This window comes from Rhipicephalus sanguineus, chromosome 6 (assembly GCF_013339695.2).
Source record: "Rhipicephalus sanguineus isolate Rsan-2018 chromosome 6, BIME_Rsan_1.4, whole genome shotgun sequence".
Lineage (NCBI taxonomy): Eukaryota > Metazoa > Arthropoda > Arachnida > Ixodida > Ixodidae > Rhipicephalus > Rhipicephalus sanguineus.
This window is the reverse complement of record NC_051181.1, coordinates 45,621,651-45,644,491: the sequence shown is the minus strand read 5'-3', so window position 1 is coordinate 45,644,491 and position 22,841 is coordinate 45,621,651. Positions and strand designations below refer to the sequence as shown.

Here is a 22,841-nt window from a genome sequence, read left to right as displayed (position 1 = left end):
CGGCGACCAAGTAGCGACCAGAACACTACGCTACACCGTTTTTCCTTTTCATTCACTACTTTAAACAAAAGGGGAGCAGAGAGAGAGAGAAATGGTTTATCATGGCAGAAAAGCTGAGAGGTCGGCCTGAATCAATGTTCTGCCCTGCTACTCAGCAGTAGGAAAGGGGAGAGTGGTAGTATAGAGAGTGGAGAGAAGATGCGGATGATGATGATGGAAAAAAGTGGCGACGAAGTAAGTCCTTGAATGTCCAAAAACTATTTACAGTCTCTCGTCGAGCTCTGTATCGCGCAAAAACATGTTCAGCGCTTTCAGAATATCGCGCTGATGACATGGTGGTGGTCCCAACAGAACTTTTTCTGAAACTTGTTGCTTCGATGACAACAAGACGGCCGCCATTGAATTTCTTTGCGTGAGGTATCGTGGGCAGACGCACAGGAGGTGTTCGATAGTCTCAGGAGTGCCACACATCTCGCATTTGGGACTGTCGGCACGGCCGATAAGGTGTACGTAACGGCGACTGAATGCCACACCTAGTCGTAGCCGGTGAAATAAGCTTGTAATACCCCTTTTCATGGTTCGTGGGATTCTAACACTCATATTTGGGTCAAGTTCGTGAAGCCGGTGGTGACGATGGCTTGGTAAAGACCAATATGCTGCTGTAGTCTCACTCAGAAGTGTGTACACTACGGTGTTAGTATCCGGTCGGGAAAAGGGGATAGCTAGTACTCTGGCGTTATCATGGGCCATCTTTGCCTCCGCATCGGCTTGCTCATTGCCCTGCAGACCGCAGTGCCCTGGAACCCACTGACACATGATACGATGGCCAGTTTTCAGGGCGACATCGTGTAATTCGGCCACTTCGTGAGCAAGCATGGAATAAGGGGAGCAGGTAAAGCACTGTCTCTGTTGCACTCCGACAAACAGAGAAGTAACACCACCTAAACTAGTGACGGCGCCACGCGACTGTTTGCGTTAGATTTAAGGCCAAATCCCATATGAGGGAAAATGCACGCGACAGCGACGAGCGACCCGACGCAGATCGCCTTCGTGCAAGCTGACGCTTGCATGGGCATACCCCATACAAGTGACGGCTTTGGCGAGCGAACTCCATTGTTGCTGGCATGAGGCCGTCTACTTGTATTTTGTATTCTGTGTAATAGAGACTGTTCGTCGTGTGTCGTTTGATCATATTTGATATGCTCAATAAAATGCCAAATTACCGGAAAACAATGTTTTGTTTTCGCAACGAACCTTCAAAAAGCCGGGCCGGGCCGGGCCCGGGATTGTGTTTTCGTACGTCGGGCCGGGCCGGGCGGGCTCGTAGCACGTTGCCGTCGGGCTCGGGCGGGCCTTCGACAACGTCAGCGGGCCCGGGCCGGGCTCGGGCTCGGAAATACGGCCCGTGCACAGCTCTACTTGACATTTCAACAGCCGAATCTACTACAGTCTAAAATAGTATATTAACCTTTACGAGAATGCTATACACGAATAAACTGCAGGAGGAAAAAATCTAGTTAAAATCAGGCGTGATGCTGAAACAAAAAAGCATAAAAACGTGAGCATTTACACAATGCACAGAAAAAGTTCAGACACACACGAAGCAAAACTGTTTTGCGGACTAACAGGAACTCATTACAATAGTTCCTATTCAGTTCTTTTGATGAAGTAATATTCAAGTCGACTTTTTTTTTCGTTCTTCATTCCACATCGCATGCAGTGTTGTGCGTAACGAAAATTGTAGTTTTTCTATAGGTCATAATTCGTACGAGATTTCAAACCATCCCACTCTTTCAGTTTTCCGCGCTTCTAGCTTGGCTAGCATTATTATGTTGTCGGATAATAAGTCTGATTTACAGGGTGCCTGGAATTGAGACGGCTGCAGTACCGTGATTCTCAGTCGACAATAGCAGTGTAGTCTTGCACATATTCTGGAAGCCAGAACAAGTTTCTGCCACATGTGCATTCTGGCAAGTAGGGATTTCAGACGAAATGGAACAAAAAAATTCTGCCATAGTTACTTTCTGAGCATCTTGTGTTGGCATATATTGCTGATATACAGGATTTCTTTAAAATTTAGCTTATTCATACAAAAATAAAGCGGGATGTTGTTGCCGGCGCTTTGAGTCGCTTTTCGAAATATATCGCGAGAGTGAAGCGTCAGCCTCGGTGCGAATGCAATTAATTCTGCTTCAATTCTATTAACTTTCCAAGATCTCATGATTGTTTGTCCCTAGATATAGCCACTCATTGTTTTTTCCTAATCGAACAGGCTTGGTTTGCAACTACTTTTTCAGGAGTCAAGAGTCTATTTTCCAAATTTGTATTTTAGGCGAAAGCCAGGGAACCACTGTCATTTATGCTTTTGTTGGCCTTACATGTCTTGCTCAAATATTCTTTATAGTTCTGCACGGAAACAAAAACGCCGTAAATAACTCTAATGTATACAAGCTAATTACGCAGTAGCTGATTACTAAGATCTTTTGGTTAAACTCTCTTACATTGCTCACGTGTGTACCAGGTATTCCCGCGTATTTTTCAGGGAAAGCTGTTCGACGTTCTTATTAACAGCACGCTGCTCTCCATTCGTGTTGACAGCGTTGATGGTGCGTGCAATGTCACGAAGATAAAGTACGACCGAATTGTCTGCACCCTTACGAGCAGTTCCTGGGATGATGATCTGCCTCATCAACTTGACGTGAGTAAGCGACCACACGCAAAAGCCATCAGCTGTTTTTAAAGTTTATAAAATCGAACAATCTATAAGGCTGATTGTAACTTCCCGCAAAAATACCGAAATAACACAATGTGGAAATCTTCAGCGATGTCTCATTTGTGTAGTGAGCAATACAGTGGCATGGGCAGCAGTCGCAAATGGCGCCAGGAAGCAAAAGAAGACGGAGACAATCAGAGGGAGCAATAAAAACTAAACATTTATTCTTAACGCGCAAAGCAAATACTGGTTTTGCAGAAATAAGCAGAGGATGCGCAAAAGTGTTCACAGAAGAAAACAAAAAAAAAAGTTCACTGACAATTGTATCTTGTAATCAGGTTGAACGAAATCATTGTTACATTTTCAATTTTCTTTGAGTGCTTTTGCCACGTGGTAGTTCAATGCTTTTTTCGTTCTACTTTGTTGTCTTTTAGCTATTTGTCTTTTGTTTGTTTACGTTATTGCTGTTTATTTCTGTCAGAAATTATAAGACAACAATAAGGACAAAAACAAAAATACCGAAGGCCAGGGTCGTTCACTAGGTCTTAGACCGTAGACTGGCTGGCTACCCTGTGCTGAGGAACGGGAGTAATGGCAATAAGTGATGCTAGAAACGAACCCCGGAATAGAATTGTGCTTAACCATGGCGCCGAATAATGGTCTCCATTACGTTCTCCCATGCCGTTCGATACTACAATGAGCCAACTAGCCCACCAATTCGTTTTGACGATAAGGATAGTTTGGGAGAACAGCCAAACTTTCTGGGCTGGGCAGGTGAGTGAAGAGCGATAAACTTAACCAGCGATATGTGCATTTCCTCAATCTTGAGGCTGGACGACACGAACGCTTTCGAGAATGCGAAGGCGCTTACACCAGCCGTGCTTCCGGAGGAGTGGCGATCACGCGTCTGCAGAGGGCAAGGGCCAGCTCTCGCTGGGCTCCTTGTCAAAAGTCGCTTCGTATTCAGCTTCTCTTGCAGTCTTTATGTTCTCCAAAGCCGTTAGACAAACTGGTCTTATTTTTTGTCTACTTGCGAAGTCAACGTACAGATAGAGAAGAGCGCTTCCTCACATGACATAAGTTCATTCCGCATAGGAAAAAAAATTGGAGGCGTCCCTAATCCTTGACTTAGGTGCAGGGAAGTGGCACTCGCACCTCGGCGTTCGTGTGTCCTGGTGTATTCCTTGAGTTAACCTTGTGTTTCGCGCACTGCCGAAGCAGTTCTGAGAGGCCACGTAGAAAAAGCGTGTCGTTGAGATCCGCTCTGCCGGGAGTCGCAACGATCCCAGCTGTCCACAAGAAAACAGTGTGCTCTTTCAATGTAGTCATTCAATTCATGTTTATTGATTTTCCTGATAGTTAGTTGGCCCTTATCTTAGGTAAACTTATGCTCCGCTACCATATGTATCCAGTAGGCTTGTGCGAATATTCAAGCACTTCGAATACTCGAACGAATATAACAGTATTCAAATTCGTTTCGAAACGAATTTAAATTCTAGGAAATTTCGAAGTATTCGAAATGAACGAATAGACATATATAAACCGCATGTAACTCCCTGTAAAGGTGGTTTCACTGCAGTAGTGTGCTATACCGTGAATACATCTTTCCAAAAGAAATGCGCACTGCCGTGAAGCCCAACTTCAAGTTTAAATGAACATACAGCAAAACCTCGTTAATTCAAAGTCACTGGGACTGGGAAAAATCTAATTAAGCGGGTTTTCGAATTAACCAAACATAAAAAAGCGGGATGCAAGGAACTTTGAATTGCTGGAGGTAATCAGAGGTGGTCGTTTGCTGTTCCTGCTAGTTTGCGGCTACAAGGGTTATGTCTTCCAACAATACCTGGTCTCAATTTTGCCGCTAAACCGGAGAAACGGCAGTCTTCGCTGCAGCCAGCGCAAGAAAAAAAAGAAAGAGGGAACGAAAACGGTCTCGTGGTCAACTGAAATGTGCGCCTGTGGAAAAAAATCACGCCATATCCACGGAAAGAATGATGATAAGTGGGCGAAGCTCGAGAGGGGGAGATCATCGGTAAAACCGTAACCCTCCTGTGAAAGTTCGCCCATTACATCATTAAGAAAGACGTGAGACTGTGTGCGTATATACAAATCAACTGTTATTTTGTTCTTTTATTTTGTTCGTTTGTTCTTTCGTTTCTTCGCTGTTCTTTCATTTCTTCATTGTTGGATGGATTGCGAGGCTTTATGGTCCGTGAAATGAAGTGAGAGCGGTTCCTGCACTGGTTGCGCGCGCTGCTGCCGCCTTCCGTGCCCTCCGTTCTGCAGCCTTGTATTCCATCTGGCGACTCCGAGCTAACGAGAAAGCGTGCCAAGAGGGAGCCTCATGGCGCGTTACTTCTGAAACGTCGTCTTCTTCTTCTACTGCATACCAGAACGCGCGCAGTAAAGAAGAAAGAATGCCACACAGGCGAACACGCACGAGGGTCTCACTCGTCAACGTCGTCTTCTTCTTCTTCTTATGCATACCAGAACGCGCGCTTCTCACGAGCTAGAGGTGGCCCCAACTAGGTGGTTACAAACCGGTCACAGAGGAAGGACAGACCCACGGCTTTAGAAGCTTCGCCCCTAAAAAAAGACGTGCTTCGCTGCAATACAATGGTGACACGCGGGCAGCATGTCACCTGCTCCTTGCAGCGTCAGTGCGTCATGATGCGACCATTCGCCCATTCTTTCTGGTAAAACTAAGAATTTAATAATGACCAGTGTGACGGAATTCGCAATGTATTCTGGGTGGAAAAGATGATCATTGAAGTTTTGGAACTGAGTTTTCGAAGTAGGCGTTGCAGGTACTCCGCCAGTAGTGCAAGGGCGTAAATTGCCGTACAACCGCCATTCGGAGGTTCGCATACATCGCGAATTCCGTCAGACCGGCCTTTATTAATTTCTCTATTTTCCCAGAAAGAATGGGTAAATCATGACGCGCTGACGTTGAGACAAGCATGGGTCATGCTGCCCGCGTGTCACTGCTGTGTTGCAGTGAAGCAAGTCTTTTCCGCAGGCGCACATTTCAGCTGATCACGAGACCACCTTTTGTTTAGTTTTTTTCTTGCGCCGGCAGCAGTGAGGCTGGGATGCTTCACTTGTCACTCATCAGTGTCGCTACAGTGCACTGCCTTGTGGCTCCTAAGGGCCATCGTTTCTGCGTTTTCGAATTAACCGGGCCGGTACTGACTGCTGCTTCAAATTATCCACTCAGATTTACATTGCAAAATACGGGCCAAAGAAATCATTCTAATTATGCGGGATTTCGAAATAACAGAGTTCAAATTAATTGAGGTTTTATTGTATTACCCTCACATCGATTCCTCCTTTTTTTTTAAGTTTAAAAGCTTGTTATACCGGCTTATATGCTCTAAGTATAGTAAATTTTAAAACGTAACATATTTTACAGGGTTGTCACTTGCATTCTACTAAAAGTCAAATCCTCCTATTACTCAAAGTTGCTTCCACTTCCCTTTGAACCAAAAAGAATGACATATGCATATGCCTTGTTTCAACTTTAAAAATATTGTGCTGGTTAGTTGGGTCATGACAAATATGCTCATTTTTCTTTATAATATGTGATATAAACTAATCGAATTCGCTTCGAAATTCGCTTCGACCAAACCACTATTCGCTTCGATTTCACTTCGGGCCTAAAATTTACTATTTGCACTAGCCTAGTATCCAGTGTACTCTGAAATGGAGCCAGAATCAACAATATCTTAGTAGTTTCATTTTTAGAAGGCTTTTAACAGCAAAGCTGTTCTTAGTCCGCACTTTCCCGTGAGCCGTCGAACGCACAGCACCAGCGCTTGCAACGCTGCTTTCGTTCCAGCGCAGCCGTGATAGTAATACGGGTTTCAGCCGAGTGGGTGGTTGGGATGGGCAACGGCCGCACTGGAACGCTACCGCAGACTCCAAGTGCGGGGTAGAAAATGCTGTCAGTGTTTACGTGCAGCGAAACCACTGTACCGCTACGTGCAGAAGTTCGTTCGCTCCTGCCTCGATTGTCAGCGGCGAAAATCTTCAACGCACCTGTCGCCAGCACGTCTGCAACCTTTACCGTGCCCTAACCAGCCGTTTGGGCACGTTGGCATCGATTTGTAGGGGCCACTTCCTCTGAGGTGGGTTGGTAACCGCCGCACCATCGTCGCAGTTGACCATCTATCGCGATACACCGATATACTGCCGCCTTCCCAGCGGCTACAGCACGCGATGTTGCCTCCTTCCTGCTCCACCGATTCATACTGCCTCGCGGTCCACCTCAGGACCGTGACACAGTTCAGCTATCGAGGCCGTCTATTCTTGTCGGAAGTCGTCGAAGCCATTCTGACAGAGTGTCACTTCGTTCACCGCAAAAGTACTGCTAACTACCCACAGACGAATAGCCTTACAGAAGGTTTTAACCGTAGGCTCGGCAACATGCTGTCAATGTACGTCGCCACCGGCCACACAAAATAAGATACCATTCTGCCCTTCGTCACCTACGCCTCTAATACCACCCCTCAGAGCACTACTGGTTTTTCACCCTTCTTTTTATTGTACGGCCGCCTATTTCTGCCACGGCCAGACATGGTCAAGACTGTCGCGAGCTTGCTCGGACCTTAACAGCGAATTACCAATGGACAGGCGCACATCACAGTGCTTTCTTCCCTCTTCTTTCTTTCTCTTAATCCCTTTATCCCTTTCCCCCAGTGTAGGGTAGCAAACCGGACGCGCGTCTGGTTGACCTCCCTGCCTTTCATTCCTTTCCTTTCCCCTCATTCTTCTCGAAGAGCGGCAGAGGAGCATTCGTGGTGACACCACCATTTCTGCATCAACGTTCCCTCCTGGAGCTGATATACAGGATATACACTGTCCTCTCTTCAAATCTGCTGGCCAAATACGAAGGCCCCAAGGGTGTAGCCAGACATTTTTTTCGGGAGGGGGGCGGGGGGTTCAACCATACTTTATGTATGTTCGTGCGTGCGTTTGCATGTGTGCATGTATATATACGCAAGCAAAATTGAAAATTTTCAGGGTGGGGGGTTGAACCTCCCAACCCCTCCCCCTTAGCTACCCTCTTGGAAGGCCCCTACCGTGTCGTCGAACGCACATCCCCGGTTAACTACATGATCGAACCCGTTCAACCATCTTCGGACATGCGCCGTCGAGGGCGCGACATTGTCAACGTGGAGCGCCTCAAGACCTACCATGACCCGCTCCGCTCGTGCAGAATCGGTGGCTAGACGCGTCGGTGAAGCTTGATGGGACGTTCACGGAATAATCAGAGGTCGTTTTACAGTATAATGTGCTTGTGAACTTTCTGAAGTCCGGGTTGCAAATTGGTCACGTAGCCGTTGGTAGTGGCGAACCGGGGCACCACTCCCTTAAGCAACGACTCGCGACACGTCCCGCACACTGGCACTTGCTTGGGGAAGTCCGATGACACAAGCTGCGGAATCGTCGCCGACACACATCACATTCACGCTGCAATTGGTCACGCATGCCCGAGATGGTGGAAAGGCGTCCAGTAAAGCACATGCGATTGCATACCGCGAGCAGGTACTTAAACGAATTGCCCACCAATACCCGTTGAAATCTTGCCGTGGCTCCCGGGAAGCGCTCGTCTGGGCTGTAACCAACTTTCCGAGGCACACTTTCGGCTCCGCTATAGTGAAGATGTTAGTGGGCAATGTGTTCGCGCCTAGCGTCCTTGGCCCGATCTCCGTCAGCCATTTTAGCCCGGTGGCATCGGTTGGACTCGCGTTTCTGTTGCGACTGGCACCATAGACGAGCGCACGGGGAGGTAACGTCATCTCTCTGGGGCGGTGCAAAAACCGCGCCTGGATAGTGCGGCGCGGATTTCGCTCCGCCTCCGAGAGATGGTGCGATCAGGCCACCAGGATGGTGGGTTTTTGTCAACATCTCGGAAACGTTTTATTGCGATAGCAATTATATGGACAGTCTCGGCTGACTTTTGCCGTCGCCGTCGTCATGCTGCGTATATGTATAAGTATGTATATATATATATAAAAGTGCCGAAAAAAAAAATCCCGAAAGAAGCTTCCGAAGCGCGGAATCGAACCAGCGACTTTTCGATCCGCAGCGCGTGGCGCTAACCACTATGCCACATAGCGCAGATCGTCGAGGTGGCTAACGACGAGCGTTATATACACACCCTTTACCGCAGTACTCAGAGACGGCAGGCGCTTATAAGCGTTTCTTCATTACCAGCGAGATGGGGCTAGGGGCGCAACGGGCGCACTTAAAGGGACCGACAACTGATTTTTCTCAACCCAGTTTTTTACGGCGCGACAGGAAGCTCACCCTTCGTAGCGTTTGTAGCTTCAGTGGTTTATCCGAAAAGCACGTAGTTATTTTATAAGCAGTATTTTTCGATCTGAAAGGCTCCAAACACGCATGGAGGCTTGCTCCAGCAACGCTGAGAATTGATAGCGATGCCGCTAGCCCATGTGAAAGCTATCGTTGTTCTGCTTTCGCAGGAGTTACTGTAACTCTGCTTAACCACCTTTATTTTGAGCTTTCCAACCATTTTTGAAAATAGCAAGCTGTTACAATGAGATGTGTGGCTTTATACACTTTCCCGGTATTTGTACAGCGTTGTGTGCGCCTGCGCCCAAGGTTGCCTGCGCCTGTGTCATGGATGGCTTCTCCCGGCGTCGTTACTCTCTCGATACACGAGCCAAGCCAAGTAATCGAAAACGTAACTGTGCATATGCACGGCCGCACGGAGTAGCAGCGCGCGTCATTTCTGAGACGAAGTGTAGGTGGCAAAACTATGTCGCTCCAAAATCTCAGCGACCTGGAAACTGCGTGCACAGTTGCATGAGCACGCTGAAAAGTTGCTCAAGACGCGCTGACGAGCATGGGATTATTACGTCACGCGAAGGCAGCGCCACTTTAATGCATACTACTAACGCAGGCCTATATGTACATTATTATGGAGTAATACCTTTTAATATAAAGAAACGAACAATATTTCAATACAAACAAAAAAATCGTCGACCGCGTACAGCAATCAACGGTCACGTGGCCGTCTTCATCGGATCATTCATGTTTTTGCCGCCAGAGGCGCCACAGGTCATTTTTCGCGACTTTCAATTAAGAAATAAAAATATAAATCCATATCTCACGAAAAAAACAGGGTTAGTTTGAGTCAGTGCAACGGACAATCTTTACATCAGTGGAGTCAACTCATTTCATATTCTGGGCAGTTGCCGGTCCCTTTAAAGTAACTTAAAGGCGTCGGCCAGCTCGCCCCGCTCCTGCGAACGCCGTTTCTCTTCGCCCTACAGGGCGTGGTCGCATTCGTGCGCTTATCTCGAGGAAAGAAGGGGGCGGGTGGGGGGAAGGTGGAAAGGGGGTTGTCTGTCATGCGCTTTCCTCGCGATGTGCGCGGGGAAACGAACAGAGCGTACGAAGGTCTCTTCGCTCGCTTCAGCGGCCGCGTTTGCGAAAGCAGCGCGCTGTTCAAACAGAAATAAGTAACAACAGTGACAGTTAGTTCGCGCTCGTCCTGTGTGTACCTGTTCCTTCGTTTCGTGCGTCCTGCTTTATGTTTGAGCAGTGCGCTTCAAGTGTCGAGCTGTGACGCATCATAGTTCGCGCTCGTCCTGTGTGCGTTCTTTTCGTGCGTCCTTTGGTCTCGAGCGACGCGCTTGAAATTTTGAGCTGGCTTCCGTTCTTCGCGTTACATTCTAATTTGTTGCTATCGCATTCATTGCTTCGCCGTTGCGGCGAAACTGTGACTTTTTTTCGAGATCCTAGCCCTAGACAGCTTCGCTATTAAAAAAAAACAAGAAAATACACTGCTCCTTCATGTTGCCTAATAATTGCAGGTTGTCTACGGAAATCGTGTCTACCCTGTGGGTAGTATCAAACTGGTGAAGTTAGTGGAAAAGAAGCCCGTGTCCTGGTCGTACCATGGCGCCATTGCCGGTATTATCGTCGCAGTCCTAATTGTTTTCTTCATCGGTGTTGGACTTGCCCTCTACTGGCGATTCCGGGTCAACAAGACTAAGCCCCCCGCTTACTTCGTCGACTTTGAAAACCGCAACGTCGGCAACCGTGCATCGAACGGTGGAGACTCCCGTAAGTGAACACGTTTGAATCGGGCATGAAGCACTTGCAGCTCTGCTTTCTTTCTCGAGCTTTTCTCATGAAGTGGGGCCCTGAACTAATTAATACCCTGCGGTAAAATAAAGTTACTGCTACTGTCGCATGACATCTCTCACCATCAAATTGACTGCCGAAGCTTCGAGAGTAGTTATTAAGGCGAAACTCTTAGATGCCTCATGAAAGTCAGAATTGACCGCCGACATCAGCGGCGTCCCGCGGCGTCGGCAACAACACGAGTCATGAAAAAAATTAACATCACGTGATGACGCCATGATACGATGTCATCATGACGTCACATACCATGGCGTCACATGATGAAGTCGTCACATGATATCACCGCTTGGTGAAAGGTGGGACAATCACGTAGGCAGTGCAAAACCAGGTGAGGTGCAGAAATTTTGCAGTGGCTCCGATCCTAGAGGCAGTGCAAAACTACGTTAGGTTACGTATTATACACACAAAAATTTTAAGCGAACAATCAAGTACAAGTATTTAGCAAAATATTCTGACGTAGTTTGGAAGCGTGTCAGATTTCGCGATTAGTTAATGGTTTTTAATAAATTCCCGCTGCATAAAAAATGGAAATTAATATACAACACTTGAGACTGATCACAGAGCATGCCTAATAATGTTGGTTACTAGTAACTGTGTACCAACGGCAGCATCACGCTCAGTACACTGCAGTTGAGCTACGGCATCTTTTTTTTTTTTTTGAGAACTCAGCATGTACTAAGACATTTGTTCAACGGGCCATCAGATAAAAAGATGTATGATATAGCACTGTAAGTGAAAGTCTTCATTCTTTTCCGCCATAACAAGAACCATAACGAGAATTGAATACTGCTACTCCTCGGGCATGGAAAAACGCTTTGAAACGGCCTTTGAATTATGGGATTAAAAGTGAAAAGGGGTTATGTGTGCACGTTGCAAAAGGACTGCCTGCTAACAGCGGAGAAGGCCACAGACGCGCTCAAACGAAGTGCACACGACGATCAAGATGGCTGGAAAAGATGTATTGTGTGGGAAAAGGAAGAAAAAAAAGCAAGAATATAAAAAGTCACGTAGCCCCTTACGAATTTCTCTTAAGACGAGCTAATAACAAAAGCCATGTCCCTCTTCTTTTTCTTCTCAGTCGATTATATTGGCCCGTACCTTTACCCAAACCTTGAGACTTTGATCGGCGATTGCCACCACGGCCGGCCGATCAAAGCGCACAGCTGCTGCCAAAGCGGCGCAGCCGACCCCCTCTTCCAGGGACATCCCCCTCTCTCGTGGGCCTTTCGCGCTATGAAAGACGGCCGGCGCGTCTCCCCTTCGCTTGAGCCGCGATCGTTGGCTGTCCTCGCATGCTTTCACTCGCACATAGAACATACTACGCGTAGGACAATGTTAGCTGCTTGGACTTTATACGGAACATCACGGCGACGGCGATGGCATAAATGCGCCTGGAGTGGCCCTGTAATTGTTATCGCAATACTATAAAGCACATAGGCCACCGTACCGTGCACCCCGCGCCACCCACGCAATTTCAAAAAAAACAAAAATAACGTTTTGTGTTTAACTTGCGAGAACTAGAATACGCTTGTTAGAGAAGCCGTAGTGGGGCGCTACTCAATAATTTTGACCATGATCCTGGGGTTCTTTAGGTTGATTTTAGACATTTTTACAGCCATGTTTAATCTTCACTTGTGTAACATTGGTGACCGGCAATTGAACACTCATAGACATGGTAGTCTTTGGCCACATTTTTGAACCACTGCCACATCTTCATCCTGGATGCACTAAAACGCACCTAAACCTGATGCACAAATATTTTTCTATTTAGCCCCGATCAAACCGCAGTTGCCACTACAGTAAATAGAGCCCTTGCACTCCTTCTGACCAGGGCAATACCTTGGCCGCTAAGCGATTAACATGGCGGATAGAGATGACATGCGTCATTTCTGTTTTGTGCGATTACCTATTGCCCACCAAAGCGCGAAATAATGAGGAACTGATCGAACTGTTTTGCAGCGAGGTACCAGGAGACGATACCAGGAGCCACAAGACAGGGCGTTGGAAAGGCCGCCTTTCAAATGGACGAAGAAACAAAGGCCATTCTGGAGGCTGACAAGCTGCTTTTCAATAGAGAACTCGTTGTTCTAGGTCCAGTAGTCGGTCAAGGTAAATGTTGTAAACAACTTTGAACGTAGCTGCTTTCCTCTAATTATGTCCGTGTCTTTCTCAGCTGTATTAACAGAGTTGCAGCTGCGCTATTACTAAACAGCACTACACTTAAACTTTTACACGGTACAGAAGAAGGAATGCCCCTTAAATGTAATTGATTACATATCTAAGTTACTTGACGCAAGACGTAACTGTAGCATTTACGAATAGTAATTAATTACTTCTACATTGTCATCGTCCCATTCGTTATTAATTATTACATACAGTACACAAAATAATCTGTCCAGGCTACATCACTGCGCCATCTGCAGTACTTCCTAACACTTGTTTACCTTCACTAAAAATTGATTTTCTGTAACTTCGTCGGTCATTTTTCATCCTTTTGTTTTCAAGACGTCGGCAGCAGAGTTGATCGATGTGCTTCCTGGAGGAAATGACAGTATTGTACGGTGTGAGCCCCCAACGCTAAATAATAATGTTACATTGCCGTGATGCTCAAGTCTGATTAATCTTCGAAAGAAAGTGCAATACAGTTGCCAGAGCTGGGAGCAGGCGTTCCCTGTAGGACCAATAAAAATCTAAAAGTTATCATCGCAGTCGAGCCATCGCTATTGAGAACCGGTTAAATAATACAGCCAACTTTTGGCGCAGCGTTAAAGTGGTCATGCAGAACTTTTTTTGAAAATAGAAAGCGCTGCCGATCCGTAGTCAAGGCTGCCTTGAACATGTTAGCCAGCGCCATTTGCTGGGGCAAAAGAAGAAAGAAAGCGCCTCGAAGCTTGCTTAAAACTACCTTAGCTGCAAGGGATTACTCAGAAAGTAACCAATTTGCAGTGAGTGTTGTCGAGAAAAAAATACAATAATTACACAAGTGACTTGGAATGTGATTAGTTAGAAATAATTACATGTTATTGCTCACGAACTAATTTGCCTACTCTGTCAGCAAATGGTCCGAGATGACTCGTAGACTAAACAGATTACGCGTCAGAACTCTAATTGTGATGATATAAAAAAAGTCATCGATGACAAAACACGCTTGATCGTATGCCTACAGATCAGTATATGTAAAATATAGATGTGCACGCCGGAAATGGAAGATCGTCAATGCCACTAAGTACAGCGCGCACTGATCATGATTCCCCTTGAGCTGTCTATGAATATATTCCATCAGCGGTAGGGCGCAGACGTTCCGCCAATTGCACGCTAAATTGTGTAACGGGATTTAGGTTTTTATAGCGCAGTTCAGTTTTTACAACAAATCATGCTACTTTCAAAAAACTGTCGACGCGAGTTTGTCGGTACCAAGTGAAACTTGAAAACAGGGCTAGGACGGTACACAGATTTGAATCGACAAGACAGGGCACTGTCTTGCCGCTTCAGTTCTTTCTCCCGTCCTAGTGCTGCGTTAATGTTTCAAGCTACTTTGACTTTAATTTATTTTGTCTGTTTAGCAAAACCTGTGGTAGTGTTCTGCGCCTTTATATATTTCACTTAATTTTCACTTGCATTCATGAAAACAGTTGGCTATAATAACTGTTGCATTGGTATAAACGAGCTCCAGAACATTTAATTGCAAATTGAATAATAATCATTTATCTTGTTTGACTTACAATTGTATTTAAGATGTCTTTTTTTACTGCAATTATAATCTCATGCTAAGGAAATGTACTGCAGTGTTCCTCCAACTGATATGTTTGCCACAGCAATTAGAAAATTTTCTTGCAGTAAACTAACTAGCCATGTTTAAACACCGATCGTTGCATGTCTTGCTTCGTTTATTGCAAGGGCACTTCGGCTGCGTCTACCGGGGAACACTGGAACTTCAAGGCAAGGATGAGGTGTTAAGGGTTGCAATCAAGACACTACACAACAGTGAGTAGGTTCACTTGTTTCGGCACTACTCATGTAGTACTTCGAATTACGTTACTGAGTAGGATTAGATAAAGTAATTAGGTGCACCAGTGCTGTCTGTGGCGACTGAGACACACTAAATTTTGACCACTGACAATACAAAGTTGCAATTTAATATTATTTGAGCGAATTTGGCAACAATTCACGTAAGTTGGGGACCATGCTTTATGAAGACGAATGGTGTTTTCCCCCTCAGTTGCATTGAATTATGTATGATTATTCTGACATGCACTAACGATAGCATAATATTGCTTCATGATTCGCTTTTGCTAATGTTGAAAACTTCGTCCTGCTCTACAAATGGTTATTTGGAATGAATTAGGCATGTTACCGCAATGTACATGAACTGCGAAAGAAAGCGGATAACATGAAGGCAGGAGGAATAAGCCTGTTGGCATCGGAATTTTGAGGTCTACACTGTAATGTTTCTACGAGGCTGCGCTGGTAACGTCTCCTTAGCTTTACCTGCTGAGCAGTTTAGGGACCGCCCTATCGTCGTCTCATATCTGGCGTTGGCGTCACGCAGGTCCCACGTTTGATACACATAAGCTGAGCAGGCTGCACGTTTGGAGCGCTGCGCCGGCAGTTAGACGCAACGCGTTCGGATCAGCGAACAGTAGAAAAACAGTGGAAGGGAGACCATAGAACAGAAAATAGATAATCGCGAAACAAATCAGACAGTCATAAGAGAAGAGCAGGAAAGGATAGAAAATATTACGTAATCACACGAAAAGAACAGAATCGAGCACAAGAGAGCAGGTAAACACAAGAAAAGAACGCAAATGACCAGAAAAGAGCAGACAAACATAAATATAAACGCATAGAAAACACAGGCGAATCAATGCTTCGCAGTTATAACAGCTTTCACTTGGCGTGGAACTGGCTTAGATTTTTTTCCCTTACACTCATCAAGAACAGACTTTCAAAGACGGGAAGGTAAGGGAAAGACGGACATTGTGTGCGTACAAATTGATCATGATATTTCCCTTAGAATATACTGAGTTGAGCATTATTTATTAACTTTTGTGGAATCATACTGAATCAACTTTAGCAAGAATATTTTCACAGGTAAATTTTTTCTATGGAAGAGCCAGAGAATGTACTACTGAAGAATAAAAAAGTGAAAGCTAGAAAAATACAGTGTTTTTCATACACATTGAGGAACGCACAAGAAAAAAATGGTTATAAAATTCCCTTGTATAATTTCATACAATGCACTTCAATTTCTTCAGGGCCCTCTGAGCATAATAAAACTCTGGGACAAAAGTATGGCAGTGAAGATCAAGCTTTGGTGTTGGACGGAAGTGTCAAAGGCGAAAAATGTCTGACAATAATAATACGTACTGCAAAAGTTTTTTCGCAAAAGTGCCGTCTACAAATTGAAGTCTTCATGGTGGTTATCATTTAATTTTAACTGAACGCCGCTAAATCAAGAAATAGTACTGCGCAAAAAATATTACACATATGTGGAATACAATGACCTCTGTGTGTTGTGTGCTATGTGGCCTTGTTTCATTGGTGAATTGCAGACTCTCGTGGGGGTGACAGCGATAGCCAACAGTTCTTGAAGGAGGCGCTTATCATGAAAGACTTCAATCATGAGAATGTGCTCCCACTCATTGGTCTGTGCTTGGACGAAAGAGACGGACTCATGGTCATCACGCCGTACATGAAGTACGGCGACCTGCACTCCTATCTACGTAACGAGAATAATGTAAGAAAAGCATTTGTGCATAAATGTATATAAGTGATGTTCTAAGGTAATTTTGTTTCGCTACCCGGCCACGGTGGTCTAGTGGTTATGGCTCTCGACTGCTGACCCGAAGGTCGCGGGATCGAATCCCGGCCGCGGCGGCTGCATTTCCGGTGGAGGCGAAAATGCTTGAAGCCCGTGTATTTAGATTTAGGTGCATGTTAAAGAACCCCAGGTGGTCGAAATTTCCGGAGCCCTCCACTACAGCGTCCCTCATAATCATATCGTGGTTTTGGGACGTTACACTCCTGATATTATTATTATTATTAATTATGTTTCGCTAGAAGTTTTCAATAGCTCAACAAACTGCTCGTTACCTTAACTCCTATACTACATGTGTTAGTGTAGGAAAAAATGGGAGAATTATAACTGATATACTACATTTGTCAGTATAGAAAAAAATGGAAAAATTATAACTCCTACACTACATGTGTTAGCACGGTATGTAAGTTATTGTTGTGAACTCGATTAAGCAGAGACGAGAAATACGCGTACTGACAGCTTGAGATGAGAGAACAGACTGCTAATTCTCAAGAAGCTTAGTTTATTTCGCAAGAAGTTTATTCGCAAGAAGTTTATGAGAAAACAGACTGTTTATTTGCTAGAACAGAAGTTTATTCGCAAGTAATAATAGGTTCGCTGCATGGCGGCGGAGGCATTTCAGCGTTGGTGCCTGGCCTCGCTACAAACGACAGCGTCGGGAGTTGAGGTACAACGATTCAGTAAGTGGAAACCCGGTTCAGTGAATAGGGGGAGCAATTTTCCCGTACATTGCTGGAAGAACGCATGTCCGTCGATTCAATAATAAGTGACTGTGAATCGGCATTCGCCGATTCACAGTCACTTATTATTAAATAACTGAGAGCGCTGAGAGCAACAACTGCGGTTTCGAGGATACCATCGAACGCCTTCCCTGCAACTGCCGGTCTACTGACAATGAAATAGTTGACCTCCGCACCACAATAGATCAGCCTAACAGAAAAACCCTTCACAGTTCATAGGATTTTTCTGACTGTGTTCTTGTGTATCTCAGCTACAGAGGCCAAAAAGCGCCGGTGCACACAAGTCCACTGGACTGAAAAACCATGTGCTGTACACATCGACGTACTTCTACTATGCGTGCACCGGCATCTACAGCGGACCTTTTTGACTTACCGCATACTTTTTTTTCTTTTTTCATTTATTTTTCCATTTCAAACGCAGTGTTGCCAACCATACATCCCTTAGAAGTTTGCATGAGTCGCTTTGTTTCACATGAATGACTGTCACGTAGCACCGATTCGACGCTACAAAATATTTTCTTGTGTGAAGGGGCGAAGCAAGGATGGCGTAGCGACGCATTCACAAGCTACAGCGCTAAATAGACGAGGACAGAGCAAAGAAGAAGACTGTTCATGCAACTCGCGGTGACTATGCATAAAATTTTTAATTTTTTTTTACTTTTGCTGCTACGTGCACTTGGCGCACTTTTACATGAGTGGACGCTTCCTAGGTAGTAGTATGTCTTCTTTTTCTCTCCTTTTTGCTTTTTTAGTTTAGTTTCTTTCTTCTTTTCCTTTCCTGCTAGGGGCAATACCTTTATACTCGGCGTTTCCTCGCAATAAAAATGTTCAGTGCAAAGTAGCGTTTGTCCTGTGTTCTTTCGAGGCTTAATATAATAATAATATCTGGGGTTTAACGTCCCAAAACCACGATATGATTATGAGAGACGCCGTAGTGGAGGGCTCCGGAATTTTCGACCACCTGGGGTTCTTTAACGTGCACCTAAATCTAAGTACACGGGCCTCAAACATTTTCGCCTCCATCGAAAATGCAGCCGCCGCGGCCGGGATTCGATCCCGCGACCTTCGGGTCTTTCGAGGCTTTCCTCCGTCCATGTTTAATTAACGTTGTGGCTTACCAATGACGAATTCCCCACCAGCTCCTCCAAGCTTCTCTTCTAGCGAACACAATGAAATATTACACGAAAGCATACATCGAGACATGTATCCGAGACTAATTCGCCAACCCTTTACCAGCACCTGCACGAATCTCTCATGGACGCGACTTATAACCAATCTTGGAGCCTACAATAGGTTTTCGAATTGAACATAGTATCATACGTGTTTTACAAAAAAAATTACTCAAATAAAAGGGGTCCTAAACGTTCGCAAATTATAACTGTATCAGAGACAGTTGCTTTGCTGCCTTCTTGGTCCTCTTTCAAGTAAGAGCCAATATGAATAAGAGAATGTTTATCCATGCGTTTACTTGCTATACTAAGCCTTCCGTCTGAATCAGTTCATAAAGGATGCTTATGAATGCGTTAATTAGGGCTATAACAACTCATGGGTGCAGTTTTCCACGTCTTTTTTTGTTATTACAGAGTCCGACATTAAGGGATCTGATAACCTTTGGCATACACGTAGCAAAGGGCATGGAATATCTGGCGCACCTGAAGTTCGTGCACAGAGACCTCGCAGCTAGGAACTGCATGTAAGTCATGTAACTCGATGACAGATGTTTGCTGACGCCTTAAGGCTTGCTTAACTTCTTCTATGAGTGCCTTATTTAATTACAGGCTGAGCGAAGACATGATCGTTAGAATAGCCGACTTTGGTCTTTCGCGCGACATCTACGAGAGAGATTATTACAGCGACCAAGACCGAAAGACCAAGCTGCCCGTGAAGTGGATGTCTCCAGAGAGCTTGGAGGCTGGAGTCTACGACCACAAGACTGACGTGGTAAGCATTGCGACTGCGAATCATTTCTCCTAGTGAAATGTTTATTTGCGGCATATTCTGCGCTTAAGATCTCACACAGCTAATCAAAATATAGACTGTGCTCACGCTACCGTACGCTTTAAACATGGGAAGAATTATTAAAGAGACACGATGTATATTTCTTGTGCCCCTCAGGACTTCAATAAAGTTATTTGACTGACTGACTAGCTTTTCTTCATGCAACCTGCAGTACTGGTGCTCTTACATTTAACTTAGATGCTACTATTGCGTTTGAATATTTTTGGAGCATATCATTTACTTAGGCATACATTCTTGTACGTTTTCACATGCCTATTGCTTCTGCGCATGATCAGGACCATTGAGCCAAGCTCATCCAGCCATGCGTGTTGTCCGTAGTGCGCTAGCTTAAGTGGCAGCATTTGAAAATATTTGAATGAATCGGACCAAATTTCAACGAACTTCCGTTAGCAACACCGACAAGCTATTTCCCTGTAGTAACGTACGCTTTTACGCCATTTAGTCGTAAGTTCCCTGCTGCCTTATAGCAGCGCTTTCATCATGACCAAAACGCTGCTATAAGCTAGCAGGAAAACAATGAGCAAGTTAAGAAAATGGACGTAGCATTGCAGACGGGATACCCTGTCGACGTTACCAACTGAAAGTTGTTGAAACACGAATTCAGATCTAGGTAAGGGAATGCCAGCAGCACTGAAAGAAAATAGGAGAAACCGAGACAAAAAAACTAAAGTTCATACCCCCCTCCCTCCCCCCCCCCCCAAAAAAAAGAATTCTAGCTAAACCCCTGCAGAACAGGGTTGTTATTTGTTTCTTCTTGCTTAACATGCAACAGGAGTGCCGCTAGAGTCAACATTATTTAAAGGTTAAGAACAATTAAAGCGCGTGCAAAGTAAGGGCATCAGACGAGGCCCCACTGCAAGTACTTTTTTACACAGCTGAAGCTGTAAGACACCGTCTAAGTCGCTATTATCGAAATAATGATTCAAATCTGTTAGTAACAGGATGAGTTAGAAGATACGCTAAGACAGGAAAGTCACTGTGAGCATAGACACTATACCCCTTTGGCTCGGCTTGCATCCACGAGCGGCGCACTTGCTCTGCATTCTCCCGTGCTCCGACTGAGAGAGCGGGGGATGTTCCGTGACAAGTCCTACGCCTCTTAGTTTAGGGCGAAAACCTTAAGTGGCTATGCATGCGATCCACTGCACGAGACGTGGGCCAGAATTCGCGAGACTTGCGGGTCTGGTGATGCCTTGCAAGGCCCCGTCCAAAAACCCTTGTCAGAGCGAGTGATTACGTCACGTCATGACGTCATCGTGTTACGTCATGGTGTTTAATATTTCGACCGTTCTTGAACCACACAGCTGTTTCATACATTAAAGGCAGGACCAACACCGAGAAATCTACGGGTCCCGTTCGTTCGTTCGCGCTGGCTTGATCTGATGAGGGGCCTTCTACGACTCGATCTACTGTAGATGCATGACCGCACGCCGAATAGAAAGCACGCCGTGTAGAAAGCAATGTGTAGCTGGTTAAATGAAGGTGAGCCTGCCTGTAACCTTTTCTCTAATCCAGTGGTCCTACGGCGTGCTCTTGTGGGAGCTGATTACCCGTGGAACGGCGCCTTACGCACACGTTGACAACTGGGACATGCTCAACTTCCTCAAGGATGGACGCAGGATGCAGCAACCTTATATCTGTCCTGATCAGCTGTACGTTTTTCTTATTGTTGTAATGAACGTGCATCTCTGTGAAGAGCTTAACGTCACCGTCGTTCCGATTTTTTGTGTGGTCTTTTTTTTTCTTACGGACAGGTATCAAATCATGCTTCAATGTTGGGAGCTGGATCCCGAGAAGCGTCCCACCTTCGCAAGGCTTGCTGCAGATGTCGCAAGTGTGATCACAAACCTTGAGAAGAAGAATGAAGACGAGAGAATCAGTTTGAACGTCACGTACGTGAACTGTCCGCGAGCAAGCACTGCCGTTGCAGAAAACCAATGACCATCACTCCTCGAAAAGCCTTGAGCGGAGACATTCTTGGAAAATTTCAAGAGCATTAAAAAGGAGGCGGACTTTTCGGAAATATTTATAGGCCAATGAAATTGCGGTGAGCCTGCAAACGGAGAAAACAGTGGATGCGTAAAAGAGCCGGATAAAGTTACGGTAAGCACTTCTGCAGGAGAAAGAGTTTATTTACTCAGCGCTGTGATGGTGTCCTTCTTTCTTGTCTGTGTCGTGGTTTGGCGCTGTTTCTTAACTAGAAAGTTTTGTAGCGTTAGCCACACTGGCCTAGCCGAGCCAGTTACGCGTGACTCCTCAAGAGCCGTGCTGCGCATGGGCGAGGATCAGTGATGTCACGCTGCCGACGCGCGCGACTCGCCGCCGCTGGTCTGCGCTTTCCAGAGGAGTGACGTCGTAGCCGTGACAGACGTATTGGCGCCGGCGCGCGCGCAACTATTCGCCTTCGCTGTGCATTCGCCGTCTGACACTGCAATGGAGCCGCTTGATAGCGCCTCTGCTTGGCGTTTGCCAGGGTGGTATAGCCATGGCGAAGGAGAGCGCAAATGTTGCTCAACGACGCAGAAGAGCGGAGAAGCTTAACTCATCGGATGCCGAAGTAGTTGCCTGGCAGAATAAATATACATGTGCCGCATAACACGTATACCGTGTGGGTGTCATTAGAGCAGCAGTAAGCAAGATAATCAAGCTAATCCTAGACAATTAGGAAAGCTAAGAATAATTAGCTAAACCTTTGCTAACGCTATGTTATCCTGGCATAGCCGAGCTAAGCCACTGTAACATTTTTTTTATGCCGGGGTCCACCAAGACTTCACTGACATCAATTCCGTCACGGATGTGAAGTCGGTAAAATGTACACGAACAGGTGACAAGAAAAAATATTTCGTCCAGTCGGTTGTCCTAGGTGTCGAACCCACGACCTCTGTGTCCACAACGATAGGAGCCAGGTGCTTTAACCACTGCGCTATCGACGCTCATGCCTTTACAAAAGCACCTTATATCTTTCACACCTTCTCCCTTTCACAGCGACCTTCGTTGGCGTGGGGCGGTGTCGCCGTCTTGAACAGGTGAAGTGATATACTGCATCGTGACACTAACGAGCGCCGACAGGACGCGCTTCGGTGGTCGCAGCGGAGACTGGCTCCCCGATTTCCACTCCATTTTGTTGCAATAAAGTTTGAGTGAGTGCTTTGTTGCAGTGAGAAACACGCCCGCAGGCAGCGGGACGCCTTCGCGCGTTCATCGCTCAAGTTACGACCTATGCCTCTCGCGTTGCTGAAGAAGAGCAGAAGTGTATGTTACCCAATGGCTGGATAGCACACGCTTGCCGTTTGTCCCCTCAAGTCACGACCCTTTCCATGAGCGCATATCGAGTACTAGTGATTATGTGCTTGTTGATCCCACGTTTGCGAGA

The 22,841-nt window shown here is 45.8% G+C and overlaps 1 protein-coding gene across 1 annotated transcript in view; it reads left to right on the top strand.

Annotated features, from left to right (window-relative positions):
• The window catches only part of LOC119397247 (hepatocyte growth factor receptor-like), a 101,114-nt gene extending 78,514 nt beyond the window's left edge, over positions 1–22,600 (top strand). The window contains exons 11-20 of the mRNA XM_049416503.1: positions 2,543–2,698; positions 10,558–10,810; positions 12,851–13,000; positions 14,789–14,875; positions 16,444–16,628; positions 19,033–19,142; positions 19,228–19,390; positions 20,984–21,120; positions 21,223–21,571; positions 22,454–22,600. Of these exons, the coding sequence (XP_049272460.1) occupies positions 2,543–2,698; positions 10,558–10,810; positions 12,851–13,000; positions 14,789–14,875; positions 16,444–16,628; positions 19,033–19,142; positions 19,228–19,390; positions 20,984–21,120; positions 21,223–21,409 (1,428 nt within the window). The 3' untranslated portion in view covers positions 21,410–21,571; positions 22,454–22,600. The remainder of the gene's footprint in view (positions 1–2,542; positions 2,699–10,557; positions 10,811–12,850; positions 13,001–14,788; positions 14,876–16,443; positions 16,629–19,032; positions 19,143–19,227; positions 19,391–20,983; positions 21,121–21,222; positions 21,572–22,453) is intronic.
• The last annotated feature ends 241 nt before the right edge of the window (positions 22,601–22,841 follow it).